The following is a 26788-nucleotide window of genomic DNA, read 5'->3' as shown; positions in this document are numbered from 1 at the left end:
TTTTGCGGTACGCGGGCCTCTCACTGCTGTGGCCTCTCCCATTGCGGAGCACAGGCTCCGGACGCGCAGGCTCAGCAGCCATGGGTCACGGGCCCAGCTGCTCCGCGGCACGTGGGATCCTCCCGGACCAGGGAACGAACCTGTGTCCCGCGGACCCTCAACCACTGCACCACCAGGGAAGCCCTATCCCTTCTCCTTTCCCTTTTCTTCCTCTCCTCTCCCTCCTCCTCTGCCCCACTCCCCCTTGTATATGTTCGTGCGTGTGTGTATGCACATACACAGAATTTCCTGGAAATCAATTATTTCTCTCTTGGAATGTGTACATTACTAAAAGTCTAAAAATCATGAAATGCAAAATGAAATGTATGGAAAGAGGTATAGGCTACTGAGGTCACAGGTGGCTAATTTTTTAACAGCTAAACACACATCACATTTTCCTATTTTGCAAAGTAGAATCTGGAGCACAAATTAGCCTATAGAAATTTCCTTACCAGAAATGTGAGGACTTCAACTGTTTCCAAGGAAAGCCACTTTTGCTATGGAATAATTGACAATAAAGTTTATAATTGCATGTACCTGGCTTATACCAGAGCAGAAGAAATGTTGCTATTGGCAAATTCACGCTTAGTATTCTGTTGCTCTTTAAACAAAAGATAAATGTGAGACAGTATTTCACTAAAAGTGTTATTGTAGCCCAATAAAGTAAGAACAAGTTGAACAGCAGAAGTCAAAACTTAAACACCCAGAACATGAAAGCAGATTATCATCATCATCCTCACGTCATCATCTTTAGCAGGAGCAGCACTACCCCTCGAGTCTTAATGAGGAAGATTCATCTGCTGTAAGAAAAGCTCACATGAAGTAACAGATATTACAGATATTTGTTCCTCCAGGGCATATTACCCCTCTGAGTAGATCTCCAGACTTATAAAATATTTTCCAAATGTAAGACTTGCAGAAAAGTATGTTTAAAAAAAATTTTTTTAATAACCCAATCTGTGGACACTGTTTAGGTACAGATCAGACTCATGAACTAAAACCATAATTGCAAAATTTATGACCAAAAAGCCACACACTATAAAAATGGTATAAGGACTGAAAGTCCTCTGTTCTAACAGGCCAGGAGAAAAATCATTTTCCCGAAGCTTTCAGTTTCTTCCCCCATGAATGAACGTAAAGACCCTCTGACTTAACATTCTATAGCTCCATGCTTTTCCAGACTTAAAATCGCAGCCATGGAGGTCTCAACACCAACTGAGCTAATAAGTATATTTTTCTTTTTATTTTTCCCTGACAAAGTGACGTATCCCTGGCAACGGGTGGAAACAAAAGAAAAATTTTAAAGCTAGGCCAGATATAGAAAAGTCATTTTAAAGGGCCAAAAAACATGGATTTGGGTTATAAGAAAATCCCAGGGAGACTAAAACAGTCTGTAAACACTGTACAGGATCATCGTTTAAATGATGACATAATGAACTGGCTGCTTGATTTAACTGTCTTCCTATCTTTTTAAATAAAATTGGGAGCTACAGTATCAGTCCAATGAAAACTACCCCCTCCAAATTAGCGCCGTTGTTTCAAAAACCAATGATACAACTCCAGGCTCGGCGGAGAGGTAGCAAAACACAACTTCCTGAATTATAAATCAAATGGCAAAAGTAAGATACAGTATAGTAAACCCCAACCAGACCACAAAGAAGGTTTCTCTCCATAAACATCAGATCAGGCAGCTAGAATGATTACCAGCCTCTCTTGTAACTGTCATCTGTGGTGGGTCTAATTACAGGCTGCCCGGCAAGCATGCCCGCATCACACAGCAATAAAAGGGCCAGCGGCTTGCCAAGCCCAGTCAGACAACGGAGAGCACGCGCCACCTGATGGGGAGCCCCGAAGATCAGCCAGAGAGACTAATAAAGATGACAGCTTCCAAACAAATGACAAAGCTCGGACCACCAAAAAGGCAATATCAAATTAGCCCGAAATGTAAGTGCTGAGCATGGTTCTTCAACAGATCAAAACTGAAGCAGGAAATTAGTCCTGACTGTTTTCAGACACACCAGCACTCTATTCCTCCCTTCCAACTCTCTCTCTTTTATTTCTAAATCTTCTTTTCCATTTTTGCATCAGACAAAATGTTTGCACATCCAGGTGTCATATATAGCAACAGATGGAGTCGGGGGGAAAGCACTCAGCTCTGTAAGAATCAAAAATAAATCCCTCCAGATTCAAGGGCTGTTGATCCGGGTTAGAGATTTGCCAACCCCCCTCCTCCAAGTTCGCTTACTGTTGACTGTCTTTTGGACATTTTGCTACAAATTAGCACCATCACCCCGCCCCCCGCCACCATGGGCAGGGTCGAGAAAAAGGTGGGAAAATGCACATCAGAAAAGATTAGGATTAAGCTGTTCAGTTGTCTTTGAATTTTACCCTCTGGTGGGGTCATAGATCGCTATGGTCAGAGGAGTAGTTGGAATACAAACAAACAGTATCTGGTAATAGATGGTCTGCATGAGTTCCAGTATTCTTCTAAGAAGCATTGATTAGATGTCTGCAATGTACTCAGCACCATCATAAGCGGTAAGGACGTACACACAGATAAAAGACTGGGTCTCTGTCATTCAATCTGTAGCTCACAGTGTCTTAACATAATCCTTCAATCATATGGCTACGTTACACTGAATGATTTTTTTAGCATATGACATTAACCTGAAATATTAAAATAAAATCCCTCCTATTTTGATATAAAGAACTTAATTTATTAGGTCAAACATGAAAAGTACTATCACAGCCTTAAAGGCAGAATCACATAATTTGGAATTTGGTGGTTCCATACACACTAATCAGCCCTAGAGATAGTTGACCCTTGTACATTAATTACATGACACAGAATACAATTGTCTGCATTTCTACCCCATTCTCGAACAGGTCCTCCACATCCTTTGCAATGAAACAGCAACTCTGTGTGTGTGTGTTTGTGTGGGTACCTGTACCCACTTCAGTGAAGCTTTCAGCAACTGTGTGTGTGTGTTTGTGTGTGTACCTGTACCCACTTCAGCGAAGCTTTTCTCTGAGTTAGGAGAGCAATACCCTAACCTCCCAATAGTTATATCAGCTAATAATTCCTACCCACATTTGTAGCTCACTTTATATGTTTAAAATAGTTCCATGCTTATTAGTTAATTTGCTCTCCAAAGGGCAAACTTAATTTTTCTTATGGTGTGCTTTATTAAGTAAAAGTTTACTGCTTTGGTTTCAAATATAAGAGGAGGACAGTGGAGGGAAGCTGGGGGAGAGAAAAAAGGGTGCAGCAAAGGAGGTGGAGAGGGATACTGGGTAGAGGCTGGGAGGTTGGCGGATGGGGTGAGAAGGGAGAGAGAGGGAGAGATGAAGTGGGGAAGAGAAGAAAAGAGGGGAGGAAGACAGATGGTTGGATGACTTACTATGATCATTTCATCTCTGTGTCTCAATATCTAGCAGTGTATGAGACACTGGACAAACAATGATTGTGGAAAGGGAGGGAGGGAGGGAGGGAGGAAGCGGGGCAAGCTTGAAGGAGGCAGTGAAGCACTGAAGCACGATCACTGAAGTCATTTCTTCATCTAAGATTTAAGTTCCTAAATTCAGGATCAAGTTCAAATTAACAGTAGGGTATCTCTGGACAGCAGAGTGAACTAGACTGAGTTCTCTGGAATCTGTAAAGGACAACGGCTCCTAACCAGAAAATTCACAGAAGGCAAAAAATGTGTACTTACAAGTACATCTCAACAGAAAGCTTAGGAAAGGCAGCAGGTAGAGACAGAGAGTCCCCATACAGGGCCTGGACCTATCAGAACCATTCACTTATAACCCAGCAGGGCCATGTGAAGACTGACAACATATGCGATTCTGGGATTTTAAAAAATGAAGATCTAATGCTCACTATTCAAAATTGGGATGCTCCAAAATACCAGCTGATTTCATTCAGTATAGCTAGGATTCTGCCTGGAAATGCAATTCAATTATAAAGTTGAAAATATAAACATGAAATATACTAAAATAGCTAAGAGTATCCTTTTAAATTTTCAATAGATAATCTTTTAATGCAATTACTGTAATTTTATTAAATGGCATAATTAGTTAATGCCTGAGAAGTTGTCAATAGAAGGTGCAATTATGTTGTAAAAAATTATGATCACAATGTGCGATAATGGATTGTTCTTATGGAAAAAAATACTGAAAAAGAACTTTAAAGTATTTTTAAAAGTATGTTAGGTAGTCCTCTGCGAAAAGGAAGATCTGGGAAATCACTGTACAAATGTTAAATAAAACAGATAATAAACTGGCAAATATTTTAAGCATTTAATGTAATATATTTATACATTTTTGCATTTAAGTATATATACGTAACATTTAAGATGCCTAAAAGATCTTCCCCAGACGAAATTGTAACTGTGGATTTTTTTTTCAGTGTTACTGTTAATCTTTGAGCAGCAACTGCACAAACACCCACCAAACAGGCAGTGATGCCTGCTGTGCACATCCGATTGTGACTTCTGGTGGATGTGGAAACAGCCACCAAAAGTTGAATCAAATGCAGTGCATCTAGTTGTGAATAAACTGGTGATAGAATATTTTAAAAAAAAAGAAAAAATTTTTAGACTCAGTTAACACATAAATATCTAAAGCATCAAAAAGACAACTGACCAGCACTATTTTAATCGTCCAATCTGAAAACAAAACGTCCAGTGTAATTGTCATCTGTACCAAAGTAAGTTCAATCTGAATGTCCTGTGGGCCACAGAAGGGATTATAAACAGGGACACTCCACAAAGTCTCACGGAATTTTTATCAAATCGTTTTCAGAAAACTTTCAGCAGTGAAACTTTTTGCTTCCCAAATGCCCTCTGCTTCTCAGTGTTTTGTGTGTGAGTGTGTGTACGCACGCACACATGTGTGTGATGGAAGGGTTCGTTCTGTTACAGTTGCTATTGTTTTTAAGTTCAATGTGAAATCACTTCATACGTCTCAAAATTCTAGGATCCCTAAAAGCTAAGAATTCTATATATGTTAAATAGGGGCTATCACTAAGAAAGTGGAGAATTGTATTTTAACCTTATTGGGGAGCGGGACAGTTGATTGATGCTTTAAATTATGTATCATATTGCAGGCCCTGTCAACTCTGAAGAATTAATTCTTCATTTTCTTACAATCCAAAAATGCAGGAAAAAAAGTCACAGATGTTAAAAGCATAGCTTTATGAAAATACCCATTGATATATGGTAGACTTAGATTGCTTTTTAACATCAAAGGTCCCAGTAAAATTTTAATAAATAAGGAATCCATCAATGCCCCCATAGACTCCTCTCCCTCAATGCAAGAGGCGAGGGCCTTAAAGAGTGGTGGAAAACCAAACTACATAAATGCAATCCTTTTTTGCAGCATTGGGAGACCTTTGCTATTAAAATAATTTTCTGATGATGCCAACTGTCAAGTAAATGTTTCCTGTCATATGAAAAAATTAATGCATTTATGCCCATAATATAACCTTGGGTCTTTTTATAGACAATATTTGGGGCTTGTATATAAAGTACAATTAGCCAAGAGAAAAACAAATAAAAAAAACTCATACAGATGATTGCTTCTACAATACAAATACAACGATGCAAAATTACGTTTTGAAAACAAACTCAATTCCTCTTAACTATCATCAAATAACGTATTTGCACCAGACATGGGAATATACTGTACAATACAGCACCCTTCCCACAGTAGAAATATGAGCCAATTTCTCTGAAAGCCACTGTTTTAAGATATTTTGTAGGAATTTACTAATGTAGATAGTTACTCATCTCCACTACTAGCCCTCATTCTGAACAACCTGGAACTCTTGAAGATCTGAAAACTACAGATTCCTTCCATGGCTCCTTCCTTTAGTTGTTTTCACTCTTCACTCTCCCCTTGAAAGCCCTTCTACATCATCTAAGAGCTTCCTCCAAAAGCGGGAAAAGATAACTCGGACCTCAATTTGGGGCTTAGCCTAGAACCAAGCACTGAGGTTTTCCAGACCATCAAGCTGAATTCCACAGATGTCATAAGCATGTGATTCCCACGGTCTGGGCTGTTCCCCAAAGATGCCAGAGACATTTCTACCTTTCACTTCTTTAATTTTACTCCATCTCTTGTGAATATAATGACTATGTCTGAGAATTATTCTTACCCATATAATAAGGATTTCTTTCTCCCAAAGCATCTTGGAATAGGCTTAACTTCCATTTATAACATCTAGATATTATACATATCTGAAATGACTCATATGGTTGTCCCTAGAGCCATTATATCTATCTAAATACAAGGATCGTGATCACTGAATCCTGGGCGTCAATGACAAGCAGTGTAGCCCAATGTTTACATGCATGGACTCTAAATCCTGATAGTCTGGGTTTAAATCTCAGCTCTGTCTCTTAAAAGCGTATGAGCTCTGACACTTTATTTAACCTTTATTTAACTTCTATGGGCTTATTTTTCTTATCTGTAAAAAGAAGGAAATACTGATCCTGGCATCTACCTCAGCAGCTTGTTATGAGAACTAAATGAATTAACACTTATAACATGCTTTAGGACAGTACCTGACACACAGTGATCACTGAAACAACAAAAGCCATTAATTATCCCTAGAGTTCAAAGCCTGTGACTGGGAATGACCACGGGCATGTATACAAAATACCACGTATATTTACAAATCCATTCATAGGGAAATATACAGATGTGTTTCTTCCAGGCATGATGTTTTAGTTATAGGCCTCTGTCCATAAGTTGACATCTTATATTCATTTATCTTTCAATTGGAAAAACTGAGAATGTGAACTTTTGAGTGAAAAACAATTATCTTTAGCTTAAAGCAAGTAAAGCTCAGAAAACACATTAAAAAAAAAATCTAGAAAACTTAGAGGAAGGAGAAAGACTCAAAAGAGGTAATGACACGGGGAGGGGGAAGGGAAAGCTGGAATGAAGTGAGAGAGTGGCATGGACATATATACACTACCAAACGTAAAATAGATGGCTAGTGGGAAGCAGCCGCATAGCACAGGGAGATCAGCTCGGTGCTTTGTGACCACCTAGAGGGGTGGGATAGGGAGGGTGGGAGGGAGACGCAAGAGGGAGGAGATATGGGGACATATGTGTATGTATAGCTGATTCACTTTGTTATAAAGTAGAAACTAACACACCATGTAATGCAATTATACTCCAATAAATATGTTAAAAAAAAATTAAGCCTATAGAAGTATGATTGGAATCTGACTACTCTAAACAAGTCCACATTCAATGACCTACTGTATAGCACAGGGAACTATATTCAATACCTTGTAATAACCTATAATAGAAAAGAATCTGAAAAAGAACAGACATATATATATATATAACTGAATCACTTTGTTGTACACCTGAAACTAATACAACATTGTAAATCAACTATACTTCAATAAAAATTAAAGATAGTCCACTTTTAATTTCTTACAATAACAATGAATTAAACAGTACACAGTAACAGTCACGTGGCAGGTGTCAGGAAATGGAAGATAACTTTCTTCTCTTAGTATTGGGAGAACCACCCACGTTAAGTGGAGAGGGGATTAATCCTCTGGTGGGGGAGGTTAATGTTTAGAGAGTCTAACAAGATAAATTTTCTCATGTTTGTTCATCCACTTCTGACCGGACACCACAGGACCTAGATCTAGGTTGCTTTCCTTTAACTCCTGCTTTCAACAAGATACAATATATTCATACATACATCCACAGGATCCCTTAGAAAATGTATGGTTTGCTTTCATAAAGTCTTAAGATTAACAACCAGAATATACTAAACATGATCTTATAACATTCCTGCTTTGTATCAACTGAAAATAGAAACACGAACATGATGTTAGTAAGGCAATTTCATGTTACCTGACAAAACAGAAGTGTTTCTGCCCTTAGCTTGTGGTGCTGTACCTCTAGGGGAAGGAAAAGCCCCAATGGAGATGGGTTTAGCCAAAATGGTTATTTTCACACCTGTGCAGTGAACCCTCAAAGAGCACTTATCCTAATTTCTAATAGAGAAAGGCCTTCACACGCAGTCCTATTGTTTAATAAATTCTTGGCTTAAGACCTTGCTTCAGACCGGCACGAAATTGCTCTGCCCCTGAAATGCCAAGGCAAGTGGACGAAGCATGAACAAAGTACCACAGGGATGAATAAAGACCCGGAGCAGCATTCTGTCCTCAGTAGAGCATAAGAGAACATCAGTGTGTACTGTACCACCAAAGACAAACACGGTGTTCTCAGTAGTGGAGTGAGGGAGCGAAGCCAGGCTTCAGCATCATAGTATCCCCGTTCCTCCCTCTCTGGCCCAGGTCACCCGAGGATCCAACATTCTGCAGGAAGACAACCCTGGACAGAGTCCTACAGAGTCAGGGACACAGCCAGTGGCAGCCCACAGGCCTGGAATCACCCAGCAGCACTCCATAAGCAGCTAGCGTTAAGTCTGTAAGCAAGAGCCATGAAAGCAAAAATGTTTTCTGAAAACTATGAAGGCTTGGCTACACATGATCTTATTAAAGAAAATAAGGGAGGCTACAATACATTTTTTTATTTTATCCTAATAACGTATTTTCTTTATATGTTCTCGCTTTAAGAGCAGAAATAGTTTTGGAGTGACCATGATCATGATGGTAGCAACAAAAACATTCTCTAATGAAATTACACATCATCAGCTTAGGGAGGGGAGATACCTATGTCTCTACATCTGCAGTATCTCTGAGATCCACCATGGCTGGTCAAAGTAAATGTGAGATAAACGTTCAAAAGTAGAGTTTCAAATAAAAACAGAAAACTAAGTGTATCTGAGTGAAGCTGTCTTTATTTCAGTACCTTCAGGACAACCTAGAGAGAGAGAGAACGGATGCACAGGTGTCCCCCATCCACACCTGCAGTGGGGCCTCCCACCGTCTCATAAACTCAGGTACCCTTGCAAAATTACATTTTGGCAAACCAGCAAGAAGAGCACTCCTCTATCTTTCGTTCCTTGGGCCTTAGGGATTTTAAAGGAGGATGTGCTAGCCTGCCTCTGGCAGCCAGCCTGGCAGAGGGCTGTGCGGTGTGGTGTCAGCAAGGAGGGTCCACTCAGGTCCCAGGCCATGCAGAAGTGGCCCCAATGCCAAGGCTCCCTTCCCGTTTAGAAGCCCCCTCTATGAAACAACTTATTTCTATTCATTGTTGTAATCTTTCTTCAGATCAGGCTGACAGCCCATTAATCATTTCTGTCATCCCCCTACATAATCCAGTGCAACAGATCTCTGTTTTTCTAAAAATCTCAGTGCCAGAAACTAAGCTCAAGAAAGAGGAAATCCTTCCTCCAAGGGACTGGCCAGGGTGCTGACTGGAAGAAGCCACCAATCATGTTGACTTGCCTCGTTTGCCCAGAATCACACAGAACATTCCCTGGAAAGTTTGTAGAGAGGATTCAGGTGGGAAACAGAGGCAGGGAGGCTGAAGAGGAACCCAACACACGAAGCCCCCAGCTGAGGAGAAGGTGAGAAAGGGAAGTGGATAAATCAGTGCCAAGTCAAAGGCAGATAGGGATTAATAAAACCCTTCTTAATTTTGTTATCAAGCCCAATTGTTCTAGCAACTTTAAAACAAAGAAAAAGTATATTAAACGCCAAGGCTGCAGCCACCACAGGCCTTCTACCTCCTGAACCAATGAAAAACTAACATTAACTAAAGATAAAACAAAGTGCTAAAATGGCTAAGAAAAAGCCTCTTATGGAGGCAGTATACAGCTTGCATAATAAAGGTGGGAGTGACCTCCAACCCACTGACCTCTGGGACTGATTTTTTTTTTTTTTTTTTTAATGTGGATAAGCCTGGTGGGTAAGAGAGAGCATGGATGATAGAAACCAGGAGACAAAAGAGCCATGATCATGACTCAACCACTCACACATCGTTATTAGGTCCTACTGTGATCTTTGCACAGTGCAGAAGTTAATGGCATAATACAAAAGGCACAAGATTAGCAGTCGAGCAAATTGGTTTTTCCTCCCATGCCTGACGCTACCAATCTGATCAATGACAAGTGCCTTTACAGATGAGGGAGGATGCCCAGAGATGTAAAGTGAGGACATTATGCTAACTGGAGGATGCCCAGAGATGTAAAGTGAGGACATTATGCTAACTTTCAAGTCCTTACAAGATTCTTGGACTCTCTGGTTGACCTAGGTGGTTTTAAGATCTCATGCAGTTCTGAGATTCCATGATTTTATTATGCTCATAAGGAAAGGCCAACTATTATTATAAGAATGTATTTCACAGACAGTGGTTCTCCTTTGTGGTGTTGAGTCAACTTGTAACGTGTAGTAATCAGTTACGTCTCAAGAGGTTTGATCTGAATAAATGTCTTCTATACCAAAGTTTGCGAATGATTTCCTTAAAACATAAATTAGAGCAATTTAGTCTTCATTTAGTTATGTGATTTTTCAACTGCCATTTTCCAGAAAACACTGGCCCTCGTGAGTACAGAAGGAGACAAACACATTGTGGGTACTATACGAATGGCTTATAATAACCACCACAAAAACATTTAAAAATGCATAGAACACTGGCTCTCTTTACCTTATCAAGAGATAGTATATAAGTATGATTTGGGTAATTTAAGGGATTTCCAAGGGTAAATCTGACAAGTATGGTCTTGGAAAGACACCTCCTACATAATCTCCTATGTCATAATATATTTTAGAAAGATGAATGACTATCCTTTTTTTTTAAAGTTTCCTTACCAGTGTAAACTTCAGCTATGTTGAATGTGCCTCATTCTGCTTCACGTAAGTAAAATAAAACCCATCTGCATTTGGACTTGGGACTCAGAAGCAAATAAGTTGAACATAAAAAAGGAAGCTTACCACGAATGCTACTGTACTTCTCAATGTGGATTCCCACTGGAAGCAGCTTTTAAGGAACTGTACTACATTCCAGAGTGTCATGGTGAGTCTTTTCACTCGGTCTACATCTCTTGATAAGATCTGATTAAAAAAATGGAAAACAGAGAACTAGGTTTAAACACTCCAAATATTCTCTTTAGATCAGACAGCTTGGTCATTTAAATTATATTCTGTATAACTGCCAATGAACAAAACAGTAAAAATGAAGAGTCCTAATACTTTCTCTAAAGTTCATTTTTAAACTATGATCATCCTGGGAGGAAAAGAAAATCCAATGCATTTTATAGCTCCTTTGAAGGAGAATAGGCTGTTTCAATAATGTTCAGTACAAAACTGAGCTGGTAAAAAATACAGCAGTCAGGGGACTTCCCTGATGGCACAGTGGTTTAAGAATCCACCTGCCAATGCAGGGAACACGGGTTCGATCCCTGGTCTGGGAAGATCCCCCATGCTGTGGAGCAACTAAGCCCACGCACCACAACTACTGAGCCTATGCTCTAGAGTCTGCGAGCCACAACTACTGAGCCCACGCGCCACAACTACAAAAGCCTGAGCATCCTAGAGCCCACGCGCCACAACTACTGAGCCCGCGTGCTGCAACTACTGAAGCCCGCACACTTAGAGCCCGTGCTCCGCGACAAGAGAAGCCACCAGTGAGAAGCCCGCCCACCACAACAAAGAGTAGCCCCCACTCGCCTCAACTAGAGAAAGCCCGCACACAGCAACAAAGACCCAATGCAGCCAAAACAAACAAACAAACAAACAGCAGTCAGGCATGTGAAATGTGTGTGTGTGTGTGTGTGTGTGTGTTTGAGAGAGACAGATGGAATGAGGGTCTATGTTGTTTAGTTTGGAAGGAAATGGGTAGATTTACAGTAGAAATGTACACGTATTCTAGCTCATCTAATCCAGAAGAAAAAGTGTATTCTATAGGAAAGTAAAGCTCTGGAAAGGAAACCCAGCTCTCCTACCTCTTTGCTGTGTGACCTTGGGCCAGTTTCTTAACCTCTCTCTTATTCAATGGGGTTGATAGGAGTGCTAACCTTGTAGGTTGTGGAGAGAATTAAAGGGCTTAGAAGAGAGCCTGGCACATATTAAGTAATTTTAAGTATTTGTGTCATGAGCACAAGTTTCAACTTTATAAAAATCTGGGGACACTTAGTGCTGAGAGGAACTTGGGGAGAAACCTAACACACCCCAGGGTCTCAGCCCCAAAACCCCCGGTGCTCTCAGAGCCCAAAGCCACCCAACGCGGAGGTCCTGTTTGGCAAAGGAAATGTCTTTTCTCCCAGTTGTAGGTAGATTCATTTCAATTTGTTTGCAAAGCAGCTATGCCACTTACCTCAACTCAGGTTTTAACTTTCAAGTAAACAGAGCAAAAGGCAATAATAACAACAATAATAAAGCCATTTACTCAGATTACACAAAATAAATATTACACTCAACGTTACACAGACCAAAACAAAACATGTGGACGCTCCATTCAGAAGAGGTTTAAGGCCTTTCCCGAGTGTGTCCAGAAGTTCATGGGAAACCAAAGGATGATAAGATGCCTTTATATTTAACTTGCTTTCTGTAATCCACAGCTGCTCACCCCATAGGAAGTGGTGGAAGTAATAAACACTTTAAAAAGGGGACACTTTGTTCTTAGCTACACAACTGAAGAGGGAGAGTAAGTACAGAGTGAAATCCTGAACTGTCTGAATAGGACAGGGAGGGGCTCTGAAAAGAACTGTAAAGGTCATGTTAAAAAAAAAAAAAAGTGAAACTCCCTCTACTTGGCCCTGATCTTCACTTTTTGTTGAACTGATGAAAGAGGAATTAAGGGCAACAGGCAGAGGGAGTGAGAGTTAATTCAATAGGAGGTAAAATGCCAACACAATCCAAATTTAGGCAAAAATGTGGCAGGCGCAGGTATCGGTGAATCTGAGGCTGGACATCTCGAAAGATCAACTGGGTTAATTCCATGATGGACTCCACTGGCAGAATGCCTCCCTGAAATGTTGAAAGATGGAGACTAAAATGGCTGTGATTAAAGGAGGGTAGGAGGGGCAAGTACATTCAAGAGAAGGTTTATGGCTTGACGCTTAGAATTTTTGTTTACAAAATGGTTCAGGGGATGAATGGAGGGCTGACACCCTCTGCAGCATCCAATAGATATGTTCTGAGTCTTTCCCTTCTTACTGAGCCCAAGTGAAGTCCTTGTCTAGGGAGAGAAGGAGAGATAGCGGAAGGAGTGGCGAGATGGGGAGACAAGCGGGGAGAGGGAGGAGGGAGAGAGGAAAACAGAGAAGGAGGGCGAGATGCAACCAAGTCATGACCAGTAAGTACTCCGGGTGCTGTGTGCTGACTGTACCAACAAGCCAGTTTACTGCACTGACCTACCTTTTTGGACAGCTTGCGGCTATCTTCAACAAAGCGCTTTTCTCTGGGAGTAAAGGTCCGAATACTTGCTTTGATCTAGAAAGACACCAGTGTTAAAAGGGGCAGCATTGAGATGGACTTCACTGTCTTCTTTTTCTAATGACTGAGAAGCACTGGAAACCAATACCTTCTGACCCTAAGGGTGCGGGGTTAGGGGTTTTGGGGGGTGGGCAGAGACATGGTGGGTACCCGGAGCTCTGCATGGGTCTCTGGAGTCTCATTTCATGAGCATCACTCGGGTACGTCAGACTGGAGATTCCAGAGTGTTGTTTCCACGTTGCAAATTAAAGAGATATTTTAAACCACTGCAGAGATTGGGCTCATGAAGTCCTCAAACCAAAGTCTCTAAAAAAGTAAAACTTCCTTTTTTCACATCAAAGTTTTGAACTACTCTTTGCTAGTAATACCTTGCATGTGAAAATCAGTTTCCGGCTTATAAAAACATCTTTTCCATAGAGAATCTCATTTCCTCTCAATGATCCAGAAAAATAAGTAAATGAGTCATTTTAGCCCAGCTTTTAGGGAATAAACTGAGGGTCAGAGAGATTTCGTGGTTTATCCAAATCACTGAACTGAGGAAAACCTCAAAGAACAAAATTCAAGCCCTTCTCCTCTACATCAGATGGACAACTAGAACATTACTTAACAGTTTTTAATTTAAGGATGTTTTTCCCCCTAAAACTCAAGTTTTACCTGTGTGCATGGTCTATATACAAGTACCTGCCAGAAGAAAAGAGGAGATGAAGGGTGATCTGTGTGCAACACATACATATGATCTCCTTGAAGGGAAAGGTTAAGAAATGGGGAAAAAGAGGAAGTAACAACAGACCCCATACTGGAGGCTGTGCCCAGAGTTCTAACATTCCCAGGAATAAAATATAAAACTTCCCTGCCATTGATTTTATGAATAATCTCTTAAAGATAGTAAACAATCAGCAATGTAACATTGGGATAATTGAGGAGTCAGAAAGATCTGGATCTGGATCCCGACTCACTCATTTATCAGCAGATCAGCTCCCCTGTTTAATTCCATTTGCTCATGATAAGATGGCATTCATGATAGCTAGGGACCAGGCTTATTGCGGGGATGAAATGAAATAATATCAGAGCCTGGCCCATCGTAGATGGCCAATAAATGGCAGCCATTCTTCTAATTATTGTAAAAGCGCCATTATGCTACATTCATTTACCCCACTAACTGGATTAACCTGTGCTCTCCCTTCCCTTTCTAGAACCTACTGCTGATACTATGACAAGGAATGCTCACAGCTAAGTAAGCCATGTCCGCGCACAACTAGGGATTTCTGCTCCTGGCACTTGAACAGTATGCCCATCTAGAACCAACTGTGCTAATTTGCGAACCGATTTATGCCCATTTTACCCGTTACTATAATTCTATATTAATTATATAAATTATTGAAATACAGATCAAAAGACTTGAAATCGATGTTGCTCTAGAAAGCCTGGAGAAAGGTCAGTGACTAAAAAGATACTGCTACTGAGGTGATGATTTTATGGAAAAATAATCAGGAGGAATTCCACATTCAGATTGTTCTCTGAGTGCTTTTAAAGAATATCTCTACTTTCAAGAAACTGAAATTAGAAATCATAGATGTTATGGGTGTATTTATGCAATATGCTGTAGAACTAAAAATAATATGTCCATGCTATTTAAAAAAAGGTTTTAGGCCCACACCTAAAAATTGGCAAGTGAATGTATATTTATGTATTTTGTTTATATTAAACTAAAAGTTTAAGATACATTAAAAAAAAATCCTCCTTTAACTGTAGTTTTCAATTGAGTAACTACCTGTCTTGATAGTGTTGGATAGCAGGACATCTACTATAATAATTAAATAACATGTCAGAGGCTTGAAGATATCTCTGTCCAACAGCCAACTGTTGCCTTGGAGGAAGATTAAAGGTAATAAAGCTAAGAACCTAATTTTCCTCTTATTTTTTTTTCCCTTGACATTTATTGAGAATTACACACCATCAATTCTACTGGTCCAACAGGATTAATACCAGACTGTCCAGCACTGATTTTTCTTGGCTCAGTTTTAAAACACTATTTTCTTTGTAGCTGCAAAAATTCTGAAACATTTTACATTGATTTGAATCTCTCCAGGCTGGTCACCTTTTACTTTCCATAGAGAGAAGCTGGGAGATATGTCCAGTTAGACCTACCGGATTATATATGAGGTCCATCTCCAAGTAAATAACTCCTTTAAAAGCTTGTTCTAAATCTTTATTCTTCAACACGTAACAGTTTGTCTGTCCGTCTCGAATCTGTCATAAACAATAGATAAAATACAGACTTTCTATGGAATTTAAACTGAACGAGCTGACAAAATTGAAATTGCAGAACGTATACACAGATGAAGCCAATATTAAGCAAATATTAAAACTATGTAAATATTAAATCATAAATCAACTTTTAATTCTAGAGTGCTGCTATAACTGATAAGAAGATAAAGTAACAATCACCAGGCTGAAACCGATATACGAGAGGAAAATTAGTGGTACAAATGATTACTGAGCCTACCAGGGCTTTCATTCAAAAATCCCAGAGGTTAAACATTTTTATTTGTTAAAAAATGATGAATATTCTACAAAATTTCTGGCAAGTACTACTCAAGATTGCCAAGGTCATGGGAAAAAGGAAAAACTTGGAAACTGCCACAGTCAGAAGACTAAGATTAGATGATAAAATGCAATGTGGTACCCTGGGTTGGATCCTGGAACAGAAAAAGGACATTAGTGGAAAAACTGGTGAAATCCAAATAAAGACCAGAGTTTAGTTAATAGTAATGTACAATGTCAGTTTTTTTTTTAGTTTTGATAAATGCATCATGGCAATGTAAGATGTTAACATTAGAGGAAACTAGGTGAGGATAGATGGAAACTCTGTATCACTTTGCAAATTTTCTGTAAACCTAGAATTATTCCAAAATAAAAAGGTTACAAAATAAGATGTTTTAGCTATTTATAATATGGTATTTTATTTTATAAAAATATTATAAAATATTTTATACAATATTTTATAAAATATTGTCTTATAAAATATTTTATAAAATATTATTTTATACAATATTATTATATACAAATACTATGAAATATTTTAAAGAAATGAATAAAGGAACGAGTTTTCTAAAAATGACCAGTGATTCACAGCCAAGGTCCAATGCAAATTAAATAAATCAGCACAGCTAAAGTTGAGGTCAAAATACAAAAACATTTCAAAAGAACAATGTGCTGATAAACCTACAAAATAAACAACTTCTTCTGATAGCATCTCTCAGCCAAGCATGTCACATCAATTCCACATACCAGTCTACCTGTGGACCCCAGCATGTGAGGCATCTAAGAAAAAATCCCCTGTATCATTTTGGAAATGACTTGGCTCCCATTATGGCATCTTCTTTTCAGATCTGATAGCAGCAATGCTTATATTATACAGAGTGGTAGTATATGCATTTTTAAACTTCTGGCTTATTTGAAGCATATCTGTTAACTCCAACAAGGCAGAGCAAAACTTGAACTGACCAAAAGCTCCATTTGGGATTGTAATGATCAAACATCTGAAATAACATAGGAAATTTGAGGGCATGAAATCTGAGCCATATTTTAAATGACTATTGCTGTCACTACAAGAATCCAGCACAAGTGTTCTTATAAACAGTGGTGGAGATGAGTTGAATAAGTCACAGGGGGTAAACAGAGCCATTCCACTTTACAAGGGAGAGGTCACCTTCCTTCCCAAAGTCACCCCACCTCTCTCAAATTGAATAGGTTTTAAACAGAAAGATGGTTTTCCTGGCCAGTGGCTAAGAGGAAGGGGGTACCCCATAAAGACCTGGCTTCCTTCCTAAACGGTATCCAAACAGGATTCTGAGCTTCCTCTTTTATCCACTGTCTCACTTAATAAATTGTGGGTGTTAAAGTTGAAAGAAATAAATACAAAAACAGCATATGACAATTTGCCAAGCTGACTTTGGTCCAGTTTAGTTTTGCCTCAACCCATAATCATTGTACTGTTATCTTAAAATTTCCATGATTTCTTAAGAGTTAGGAAGGGCAACAGAAGAATAAGAGGTATCAGTATAAAAAGAAATATTTTATAGTCAAAGAAGTTTTTTTGTTTTTTTGGGTAAATGACCATTTCCTCTTTCTCAATGTCCTAGAATTGTGTCAGGAAAGCACAGAATCCACCTAGGACATTAAAGAAGTTTTTAAAGCTAGAGATATAATTAAGGCTACTCATGTTTGGCACTTTCATATATTATTTTAAAATATGCAAATTGTAAGTTTAAAAATTTGTAAAAAGACTGAAAAATTATAGGAAATATAAAAGTCCCTTTGAATGTCCATAAATATCACAATTCTTTCCCTGAGAAGGAAATTAGATAGGAATTTGGCACGTACCCTTTCTAAATTTTTATTGAGAATTTATATTCATAAATACATCCTTGAAGAAAGTATTTTACATTTTTTGTGTTTCAAACTGTATATATTTTGTATTTCATTCTGTATGTATCAATAGTATTTGGTAATATGTCTGTATTAGTATATAGATCAGCCTCATTTCTTTAAACTGCTATGTAAAATTCAAAATCTGAATAAACCACAATTTATGAATCCTTCTATTTATGAATATTTGGTTGATTCCACTTTTTCAGTCTGTCCTCTATAAGGAATATCTTTTGGGAAAAGATAAACTGAGAGATAGAGGAAATACACTACTTTGTATTTGGGATATGCTTGGGTTAAGAACAGATCAATGCATTTGAATATTTAGTGTTATAATTAAACACTGAGATAGTAACCAAAGAAACTATTTGTTAAATATTTTCATTTTCCATGGTGTTTATATAATTGAACTTCAAACACATGAATACAGGATAAAAAGTTCGGTAACACCCCAACTTGCCAAACTCCTACATGACAGTATTTATATAATAAATGAAAGCTAAACATATATTTTTCCAGTCAAGAACTATATTTATTATTTATGCTTAACTCTGAAAATTATTTCTAGCATTTTATAATGTTAAAACCTCTATGAAATAGGACAACTGAAGCACAGCTAAGAGAAAACTTAGAGCAAAGAATCTATATATACTTTTGTCTTTAGGTATGAGATAGTCACTTCAATTAAGACAAGTTTAATTCTGAGATCTCTATCACCCAAGGCAAATTGTGACAAAAGGAAATCTCAAAGTTCAACTGCAGAGTCTTCCTGGGCTGACATCGGGGAGGATTTCATTTCACTCAAATAGAAGGATGAAATAATAGATAATGTCCTTAACTTTAGTATTACAAGAAAAGTCTTCAAATTGACTTATCACACACTTTTACATACTTGCCTTTCCATAGGTGAGGAGTACAGATATCAGGCAATAACTTGGGGAAGGCATCTCAGCAGGACAGTTATAAAGATTTAACCTAATTAGCAATTAAACTTCCATAATTAGGGAAATGGGCATTTGCATGTTCCTTTACATTATTTTCAGAAACAATATGATATATCAGAAAGCTAACCATGCTAACCGTGAATTCATGGTTACATCAGACAGCGAACGAAATAGCACAGGAAGTCTGTTTCTGAGTAATGATTCAGGATTTCAGAGCCAGGGAACAAGTTACAGAGAAGGTAGTCTGGTTTAGATTTTAATCTGACCTGAAGTTATCTTTAACCTACGCAATTTTTCTCTATCTAAAAGAATTTTAAATCTGCTTCCACAAGCTTTAAGCATGGTAAATATGAAGAAGTTTTAAAAAGTTTGGTGATAAAACTAATTTTTGAGTCAAAGAGATACTACATTCATTATACTAGAAAACAAAACTTTTTAAATTGGCATATAACAAAGGTTAGTATGTGGGACAGAGAAAAAAATATTTTTCTCAGCTGGAACTCTTTTTTAAGAAGTCTCCTTATTTAAAAAAAAAAAAACAAGAAAAAAAAAGAGAATTCTCATTATTATGCTTTACTGTAAAGTTTTGACGTGACAAGATATCAACTGATTCAACAGCAAAGTTAATCAGAATCGATATGAAGGGATAAAACCATCAGTTGCTTTAAGGAGAAAAGATACACATTTAACATCAAAATCCAAACTGAAGAGTCATATTGATCCTCCCCAGCCCCCAATTCGACCTTCATGTGAATAAATGGAGAACATTTGGGTGTAAACAAGCGTTATTCTATCAGAAGCTTTTCATTGCATGCAAAAGGGAAAATAATGTGACCTAACAATACAGCAGGTGATCCCCACTAATGCACATGCAAGGTGACTCCAACAAAATGTGATGTGAACAGACACATATTCACATGTGATATGTGGCTAGGAAAGAAGAAAACTTGGTAGTGATTCTTTACTTGGTAGTGATTCTATTCACATCCCCACTTGGAAACACGCCTGTTTACCACCGCAGGAGTTACAAACAGCACAAGAGATTGAAAAGCCCATAAGGTCCCTGTTGGCCCTGACACAGTCAACCACCAGCCAGTAGAGGCAGCACTGAACTCATCACCCCAGCCCTCCACATACAACTCACCTTTCTCTGTGCAAGGCAATCCAACCCACCCATTGCCTGAATCCAAAACCCAGCACTGAACTTTGGTAAAGGCAGAAAACCCTGCTGTACCCAAAATGTATTATCAACTCCTCTCCCTGAAATAGAAGCTGTCTTTACAAAGTAATATTTACTAATTGTAAGAATGGTGTACAATTTACAAAAATAGCTTAAAAAAAGGGAAAAAAATGTAACTTTTACAGTATTCCATTTTTTAACAAACATCTCTAATTTTTAATGTACTTTTATAAATAGTTATCTTATGAAAATAGGATCATAGTGTATTGGATGAAGTTTGGGACTCCTTAGAGGCAGATGAAGTGAGTTTAAATTCTGGCTCTGCCTCAGAGTGGCTGGGTTACTTTGGATAAGTTACATAACTCCTCTCTTCTTCAGTTTCTTAATCTGTAAAGTGTGAATAAAAAAAAAACAAAAGGATACATATCTCAGCAGTTGTTGTGAAATAATCAGCAAAAAGCAGTAAGAACAGTGACAAGTACACAGAAATTGCTTATTAAATAACATGATTTTTTCTGTCTTACCTTCATTTATGTACTTTTTAATCACTCATGTTTTAAACTTAAAAAAAGTATGGGAAACATTCTCCAATGTAAAAATCGATTCTTCTCCATAATTTAGAGTGGTTCTTCATCTTATGAATATTCTATAATTAGCTTAACCAATCTTCCATTGTAACTAAGATTGTTTCCAATTTTTAACAACTGTAAATACTGTGATGGTTTTAAACATAGATATCTTTGTGCTTCCATGATGCATTCCTGAAAATAAAGTCTTAGAAGTGGAATTATTGAGTCATATGGTACACCTATTTTTATCGTTTTCGGCAAGTATTGTCAATTTGCTCTCCTAAAACGTTGTATTAATTTATACTCCTAGCCTCAGTGAATGAGCCTGTCCGTTTCCTTCCAATGTTGCCAACCATAGGCATTTTTATTTAATATACAGCAATTTCATAGGAATAAAATGGCCTCAGGTTGTTTTAATATGTGCTTTTTTTCATAACTAATGAAACTGAACATTTTCTGTCGTATGTTTATTAACAGTGGGCCATGGTAGGACCATGAAACCAGACAGACTTCACTTTAATTCCCATTTCTGGCGTTTAGCATCTGTGTGACCATGGGTAATTACTGCATCTCTCCAAGCCCCAGCTGCCTCTCTAAAATAGATATCTAGAATATAAACGCTCAGAGATATGTGTCTATTAAATTTTAATCCAAGGTGCCTTCTAGGAGGCTGGTAGCAGGTCATGCTCCCTCCAAAAGCATCTGAGAGAGTCCTCTGACTACACTTAATCATCACTGCTCATGAAAAATCCTGACTATATTTCTTAATCTGACTGCTTAAAAGTAATTTGGTAATTTAAGCTACTAAAACAAGGGTGATGAAGATGAGAGCTGACACTTTAAGTGCTTACTGTGTGCTACTGTACTCTTTTTACATTTACCAAACCATTAAAATCCTCACCACAGACCTCCAACACAGTTACTGTGATAATTTTCATTTCATAGAGGAGGAAACAGAAACAGAAATGTCAAGTAAGGTGTCAAAAGTCACATAGCCAGTTAATGGAGAAGACTGGGGGCCAACCCAGGTGATCTGGCTCCCTCTTCTGCACTTTTTAAAAAAAAATAAATTTATTTATTTGGCTGCATTGGGTCTTCATTGCAGCTCGCAGGCTTTCTCTAGTTGCGGCGAGTGGGGGCTACTCTTCAATGTGGTGTCTGGGCTCTAGCCACGCAGAATGTAGCACGCAGGCTCAGTAGTTGCGGCGCACGGGCTTAGTTGCTCTGTGGCATGTGGGATCTTCCCGGACCAGGGCTCGAACCCGTGTCCCTGCATTGGCAGGAGGATTCTTAAGCACTGCATCACCAGGGAAGCCCCCTCTTCTGCACTTTTAACAACCACGATGGTGGTTGAATAAAGCATGAGCCATTCATATGCTTATTAGCTATACAGATTTCTGCCTCCTTGGTTTAAATTTTCTGTTAGGTTGAATTGTCTTTTCCTTACTGATCAAAAAAAACACTTTTATATTAGTGCTGGCATCTATTTGTTTTATGCTGCAAGTAGTTTTTACCAACCTATCCTTTGTCTTTTAATCTTCTATGGCAATTTTTGTTTTCACCATGACATCTTAAATCTTTCTTCCTTTATCATTCTTGTTTTTCAATTTGTTTATGTAGCACTTCTCATAATTTTAATAGTTTATTTATGGAACTATAAATAAATAAATACTTATTTTGTTTCAAGCATTTGACCTTTAATTCACCTTGAAATAGTTACTGTGTTTGGTGTAACATGCCGATGCATTTTTCCCTGATGGATAAGCAACCAACTTACCTCAGAATCACTTACATAGTGATCATTTAGTTTATCCTCTCAATGACTTCATGTTTCAAGTTTATCATATATTAAATTTCTCAATTAGTCTTTTTTTTCATGTCCTTCAGTACAGTTCAGAAATTCCTCACATAGTTAAGCATTATAGCGTTTTTTTTGTTTCCTGTTATACTCTTATTTTCTTTTTTAGGTTTTTCAGATTTTTTTTTTTTTTAGGTTTTTCTTTAGGTTTTTAAGATTACTATTGGGTATGGGCACTGGTTTTCATTTTCTTAATTTTGATATCGTTTATACATAACTGACCTTTATTTATTCCAACACATTGTTTATTAATTTTCTTTATATTTACAGATATTATCAGATAGCTAGTACTAGCAAATAATGTGTTTCCTTCATTCAAATATCATTTATTTCTCTTACATTTTTGCATTGGCTGGATCTGACCTAAAAGGTTTAATTTTAATAGTTAATTCATAAACATATAAGCTCATTAAATTCTTGCAACAATCCTAGCAGTAGAAACTACTGTTATCTTCATTTTAAAAATGAGGAACTAGAGCAGCTTCCCTGGTGGTCCAGTGATTAAGACTCCAGGCTTCCACTGCAGAGGGCGTGGGTTCCACCCCTGGTCAGGGAAGTTGCACATGCCATGAGGTGTGGCCAAAAAAAAAAAAAAGAGGAGCTAGAATAACTATCTCTAGTGTTTCAGCAATAAGTCTTAATGTTTGTGATACTTCTGATAGATATCATTCATGATGTTAAGGTACTGCTCATCATCATTTACTAATTTATTAGACTATTTTTTCATAATCAAGAATGGATGTTAAATTTTATCAAGTACACCTTCTACATCTATTGAGATTGTCAAGGTGTTTTTTTTTCTCTTAACTCAATAATATAAATTACACAATTAGATTTCCTAATGTGTTCAATCTTACTGATGTTCCATGAAAGGTATATAATTTGCTTTTTTTTTAAATGTGTTTTTTTTAATATCAGAATTATTGTAGTCTCAGGGAATGAATTCACACACTTTCGATTTTCTTTTATGTTCTTAATAAACTTCAACAACGTTTAAGAATTGCCTGTGCAGTTAAGGTTTCAAAACTCATGTTCATTAAATGATTGAAATGTGTTATTTTCTTATTCGGGGGAGGGGAGTATGCAGTGAGAAAAGGGTGGAGTTATTTGATAACTATTTCTGATATTTCCATCATTAATGATTTTCACTAAATAGTGCATTTAATACCTGATATTCAAGTTCCTCTAATTATATTTTTAAAGATAATTTCCTTGATATTTTTATACATTAATTTCTTCAAATGGGGTACTGTATTATATTTTTAGTTAACCTGGGAGATTTTTATACCTTTACAATACCTAAGTCTTCCCAAGGTATGTCTCTATATTTATTCACGTTTTCTCTCATACTTAGTAAAATTTAGTTATGTTCTTCATAGCAATCCCTATATTTCTTGTTGTTCACTCATTCTTAACAGCATATGTTTTCCCTTTCTTTCATTAGCCTTGTAAATGGCTTGCCTGTATCACTGGTTTTGGGGGGAACTAATACTTGGATTTATCAAATACACTGTTTAAGTACTTTCTATGTAATTGCTTTTTTATTAATCTTCATAAGTTTCTTTATAATTTTCTCAGTTTTCTTTATCTTAGTTCATTTTGTTGAGATGTTTAATTGATTTTCAACCTTGTTGTTCAATTATAAAACCATTCATGTAACTTCCCTGGTGGTCCAGTGGTTAAGACACTGTGCTTCCACTGCAGGGGGCACAAGTTCGATCCCTGGTCAGGAAACTAAAATCCTACATGCCCTGTGGTGCAGCCAAAAATAATTTCCTCTGAATAATACTTTTGGCCCTTACCCATAGTTTTTATATATCATATTTCATTGTTAGTTTCTAAGAAGTTTATAGTTGCAGTTTTGGTATCTACATTAGCTACCTGAGATTTTTTTTCTACCAAGGGTTTTGATACTTGTTTCATTTTTGTTATTTATTTCTCTGTGCTGTGATCACAGTACAGGTTCTGCCTTTTTGAAATCTATTGAAGCGTTTTGGACCCACAACATAATCAACAATTAAACAAGTTAAGTGGGTATGTGAACAGAATATTTTATGTATTTATGTGTGTGTCTACCCATACATATGTTGGACAAAGCTTATGGCTGATTCTCTAGTCTAAGAACCACCATTTTAGTTTGTTTAAAATTCACCTGAGAACTTGCTAAAAGAATAAAAACAAAAACAAAAGGGATTCCAGGGTTTCATCACCAGAAATTTAGTAGCTGTGGAATCATGTGCAAGGACTTTCGCTATTAGCGTACACTTCATGGAACTTGGAATTTCAAAGACTTGGCACTTTAAAACATCACTTCAAAGTTTTGTTTTTTGTTTCTGATTTTTAAAAGCTAGATAGATAATATATGTTATTTTTCTGTGATTCCAATTTTTCTGGTGTTTCAAATATTATATATATGTGTGTGTATATACATATGCACACACACATTTCCATGGGAAGTCATTCACGTTAAAGTTCCTGTCTTTATAACTTTACTGATAATTAAATTATTTTGTAACTCATAAAATAGCCTCCTCTGTATGTTTCTCACTTACATTTGTTTACATTTATGTGTTACACTTTTGTTCATCCATTTTAGTATTGCCATGTTTGAGGTGTCTCATCTAGAAGAAGCACTTAGATTTTACTCTTCCATTCATTATGAGAGGGTTTTGCATTTAATAGAAAAGTTTAACCCATTCAACGTTTACCATCATGCAGGATATGCTCAGATTTATACTTTCTATCTTCCCGTTATAGGACAGTAGAGGAATCCCACTAGTCATTCTTCTTTCTCCCTTGGCCTGTCGTAACCAAATATCATCCACCTTCTACACCAGTTATAGTTCATGATAATTCCAGCATATTTATGGCACCCTTTGCTGGTTTCCAAGGCCAACAGAAAAATGTGCCTTATCTTCCTTTACTTCAATGAACATGTTGGACCAGGATTAGATGAGGAAGAGAGCTGAATGTTTGTGTCCAAAAATCACCATTTTTGCCCTGTTAAATTTTGTATTTGGTTATACATCCATAAACATTTATGTAAAGTAAAATAAATATTATATATTTCAATGGCCAAAATTTCAGCATTAACTTAAAAAAAATATGATTAAGAATGTCCAGTACAATGTGCAAAATCCATCATAGGTGAGAGTTGGGCAAATACTTAATTGGAAATGCAAATGAAGATGTGCATGGACATTTATTTGGTACAGCAATTATAGAAAATTTATCCCATAAAGCTAATTAAGTGAGGCTGTTATTGGTGCACCTATTTACCGTGCACTGGCTTCACAAAGAATGCTAAGGGCTGCATGAAGGCCTGTGCTTCTGATATAAATTCACATGTGCATGTTTGCATAGCTTACACAAGAGTACTCAAATTTGTTTCAAAATGTAGGACCTCATCAAATTGAGATGACTTCTCCATAGATAGTAGGAAATAACAACAAACAGATGCTTTTCCTATTTTACAGAAAGCTGATTTTCAAAGTCTTCCAAAATTGATCCATTAAATAATTAATTCTAGGAGGGTAAACACATGTTTAAATAAGAAGGATGAGAAGAACTCAGCCAGTTTTTCACGACAAAATCAAGATCACTTAATTGAGAATAGCAATGAAAAATAAATCTACTGAACTGGATAATTATTAGGAGATAATGTCTATGTTGGGAATGTTTTAAAACTAAAACATTCCTACTGTTTTCCAATGTACATTTACTATATTATTGATTAGAAGATTTTTGGAAGAATGTGGAAATGTACAAATATTAAAAGTTTTCAGGACTTCCCTGGTGGTACAGTGGTTAAGACTCCACACTTCCACTGCAGGGGGCACAGGTTAGAACCCTGGTGGGGGAAGTTCCATGCGGTGTGGCCAAAGAAAAATTTTTTTTTCAGATTATAACCCAATCCAACTGCAATTTTCTACTGCTTTTAATCATGAGTAAAAAGTTTTGCATATCTATATAATCATTTAAAAATACTGTGTTTTAAAAAGTTGAACAGAAATGAAATCTATGGAAGGATGGCTCACTGTCCTGTATTTTTTCAATTCTGATGTATATCTGAGCACATGTATATGCTTTGAACAATTCACCATCATTAATAAATATACTGATTTTAGAATATGAATTTTAAGGGAGCCAAGAGTCATCCAATATATTCACCCTGATTAAAAGATATACTGGGGCTTCCCTGGTGGCGCAGTGGTTGAGAGCCTGCCTGCCGATGCAGGGAACACGGGTTCGTGCCCCGATCCGGGAAGATCCCACATGCCGCGGAGCGGCTGGGCCCATGAGCCATGGCCACTGGGCCTGCACATCAGGAGCCTGTGCTCCGCAATGGGAGAGGCCACAACAGTGAGAGGCCCGCGTACCGCAAAAAAAAA

At 37.5% G+C, this 26788-nt stretch overlaps 1 protein-coding gene across 1 annotated transcript in view; it reads right to left on the bottom strand.

Moving 5' to 3' along the window:
- Positions 1–26788, bottom strand: part of MCTP2 (multiple C2 and transmembrane domain containing 2) — a 190938-nt gene that overhangs the window by 68687 nt on the left and 95463 nt on the right. Inside the window, exons 14-16 of the mRNA XM_007463535.1 lie at positions 15564–15665; positions 13338–13412; positions 10914–11033 (exon numbers count right to left, since the gene is read on the bottom strand). Coding sequence (XP_007463597.1) covers positions 10914–11033; positions 13338–13412; positions 15564–15665 — 297 coding nt within the window. The remainder of the gene's footprint in view (positions 1–10913; positions 11034–13337; positions 13413–15563; positions 15666–26788) is intronic.

The sequence above is a fragment of the Lipotes vexillifer genome, unplaced genomic scaffold, assembly GCF_000442215.2.
Source record: "Lipotes vexillifer unplaced genomic scaffold, Lipotes_vexillifer_v1.1 scaffold665, whole genome shotgun sequence".
In the NCBI taxonomy this organism is placed as follows: domain Eukaryota; kingdom Metazoa; phylum Chordata; class Mammalia; order Artiodactyla; family Lipotidae; genus Lipotes; species Lipotes vexillifer.
The sequence above is the reverse complement of the archived record's forward strand: the minus strand, read 5'-3'. Positions and strand labels throughout refer to the sequence as shown.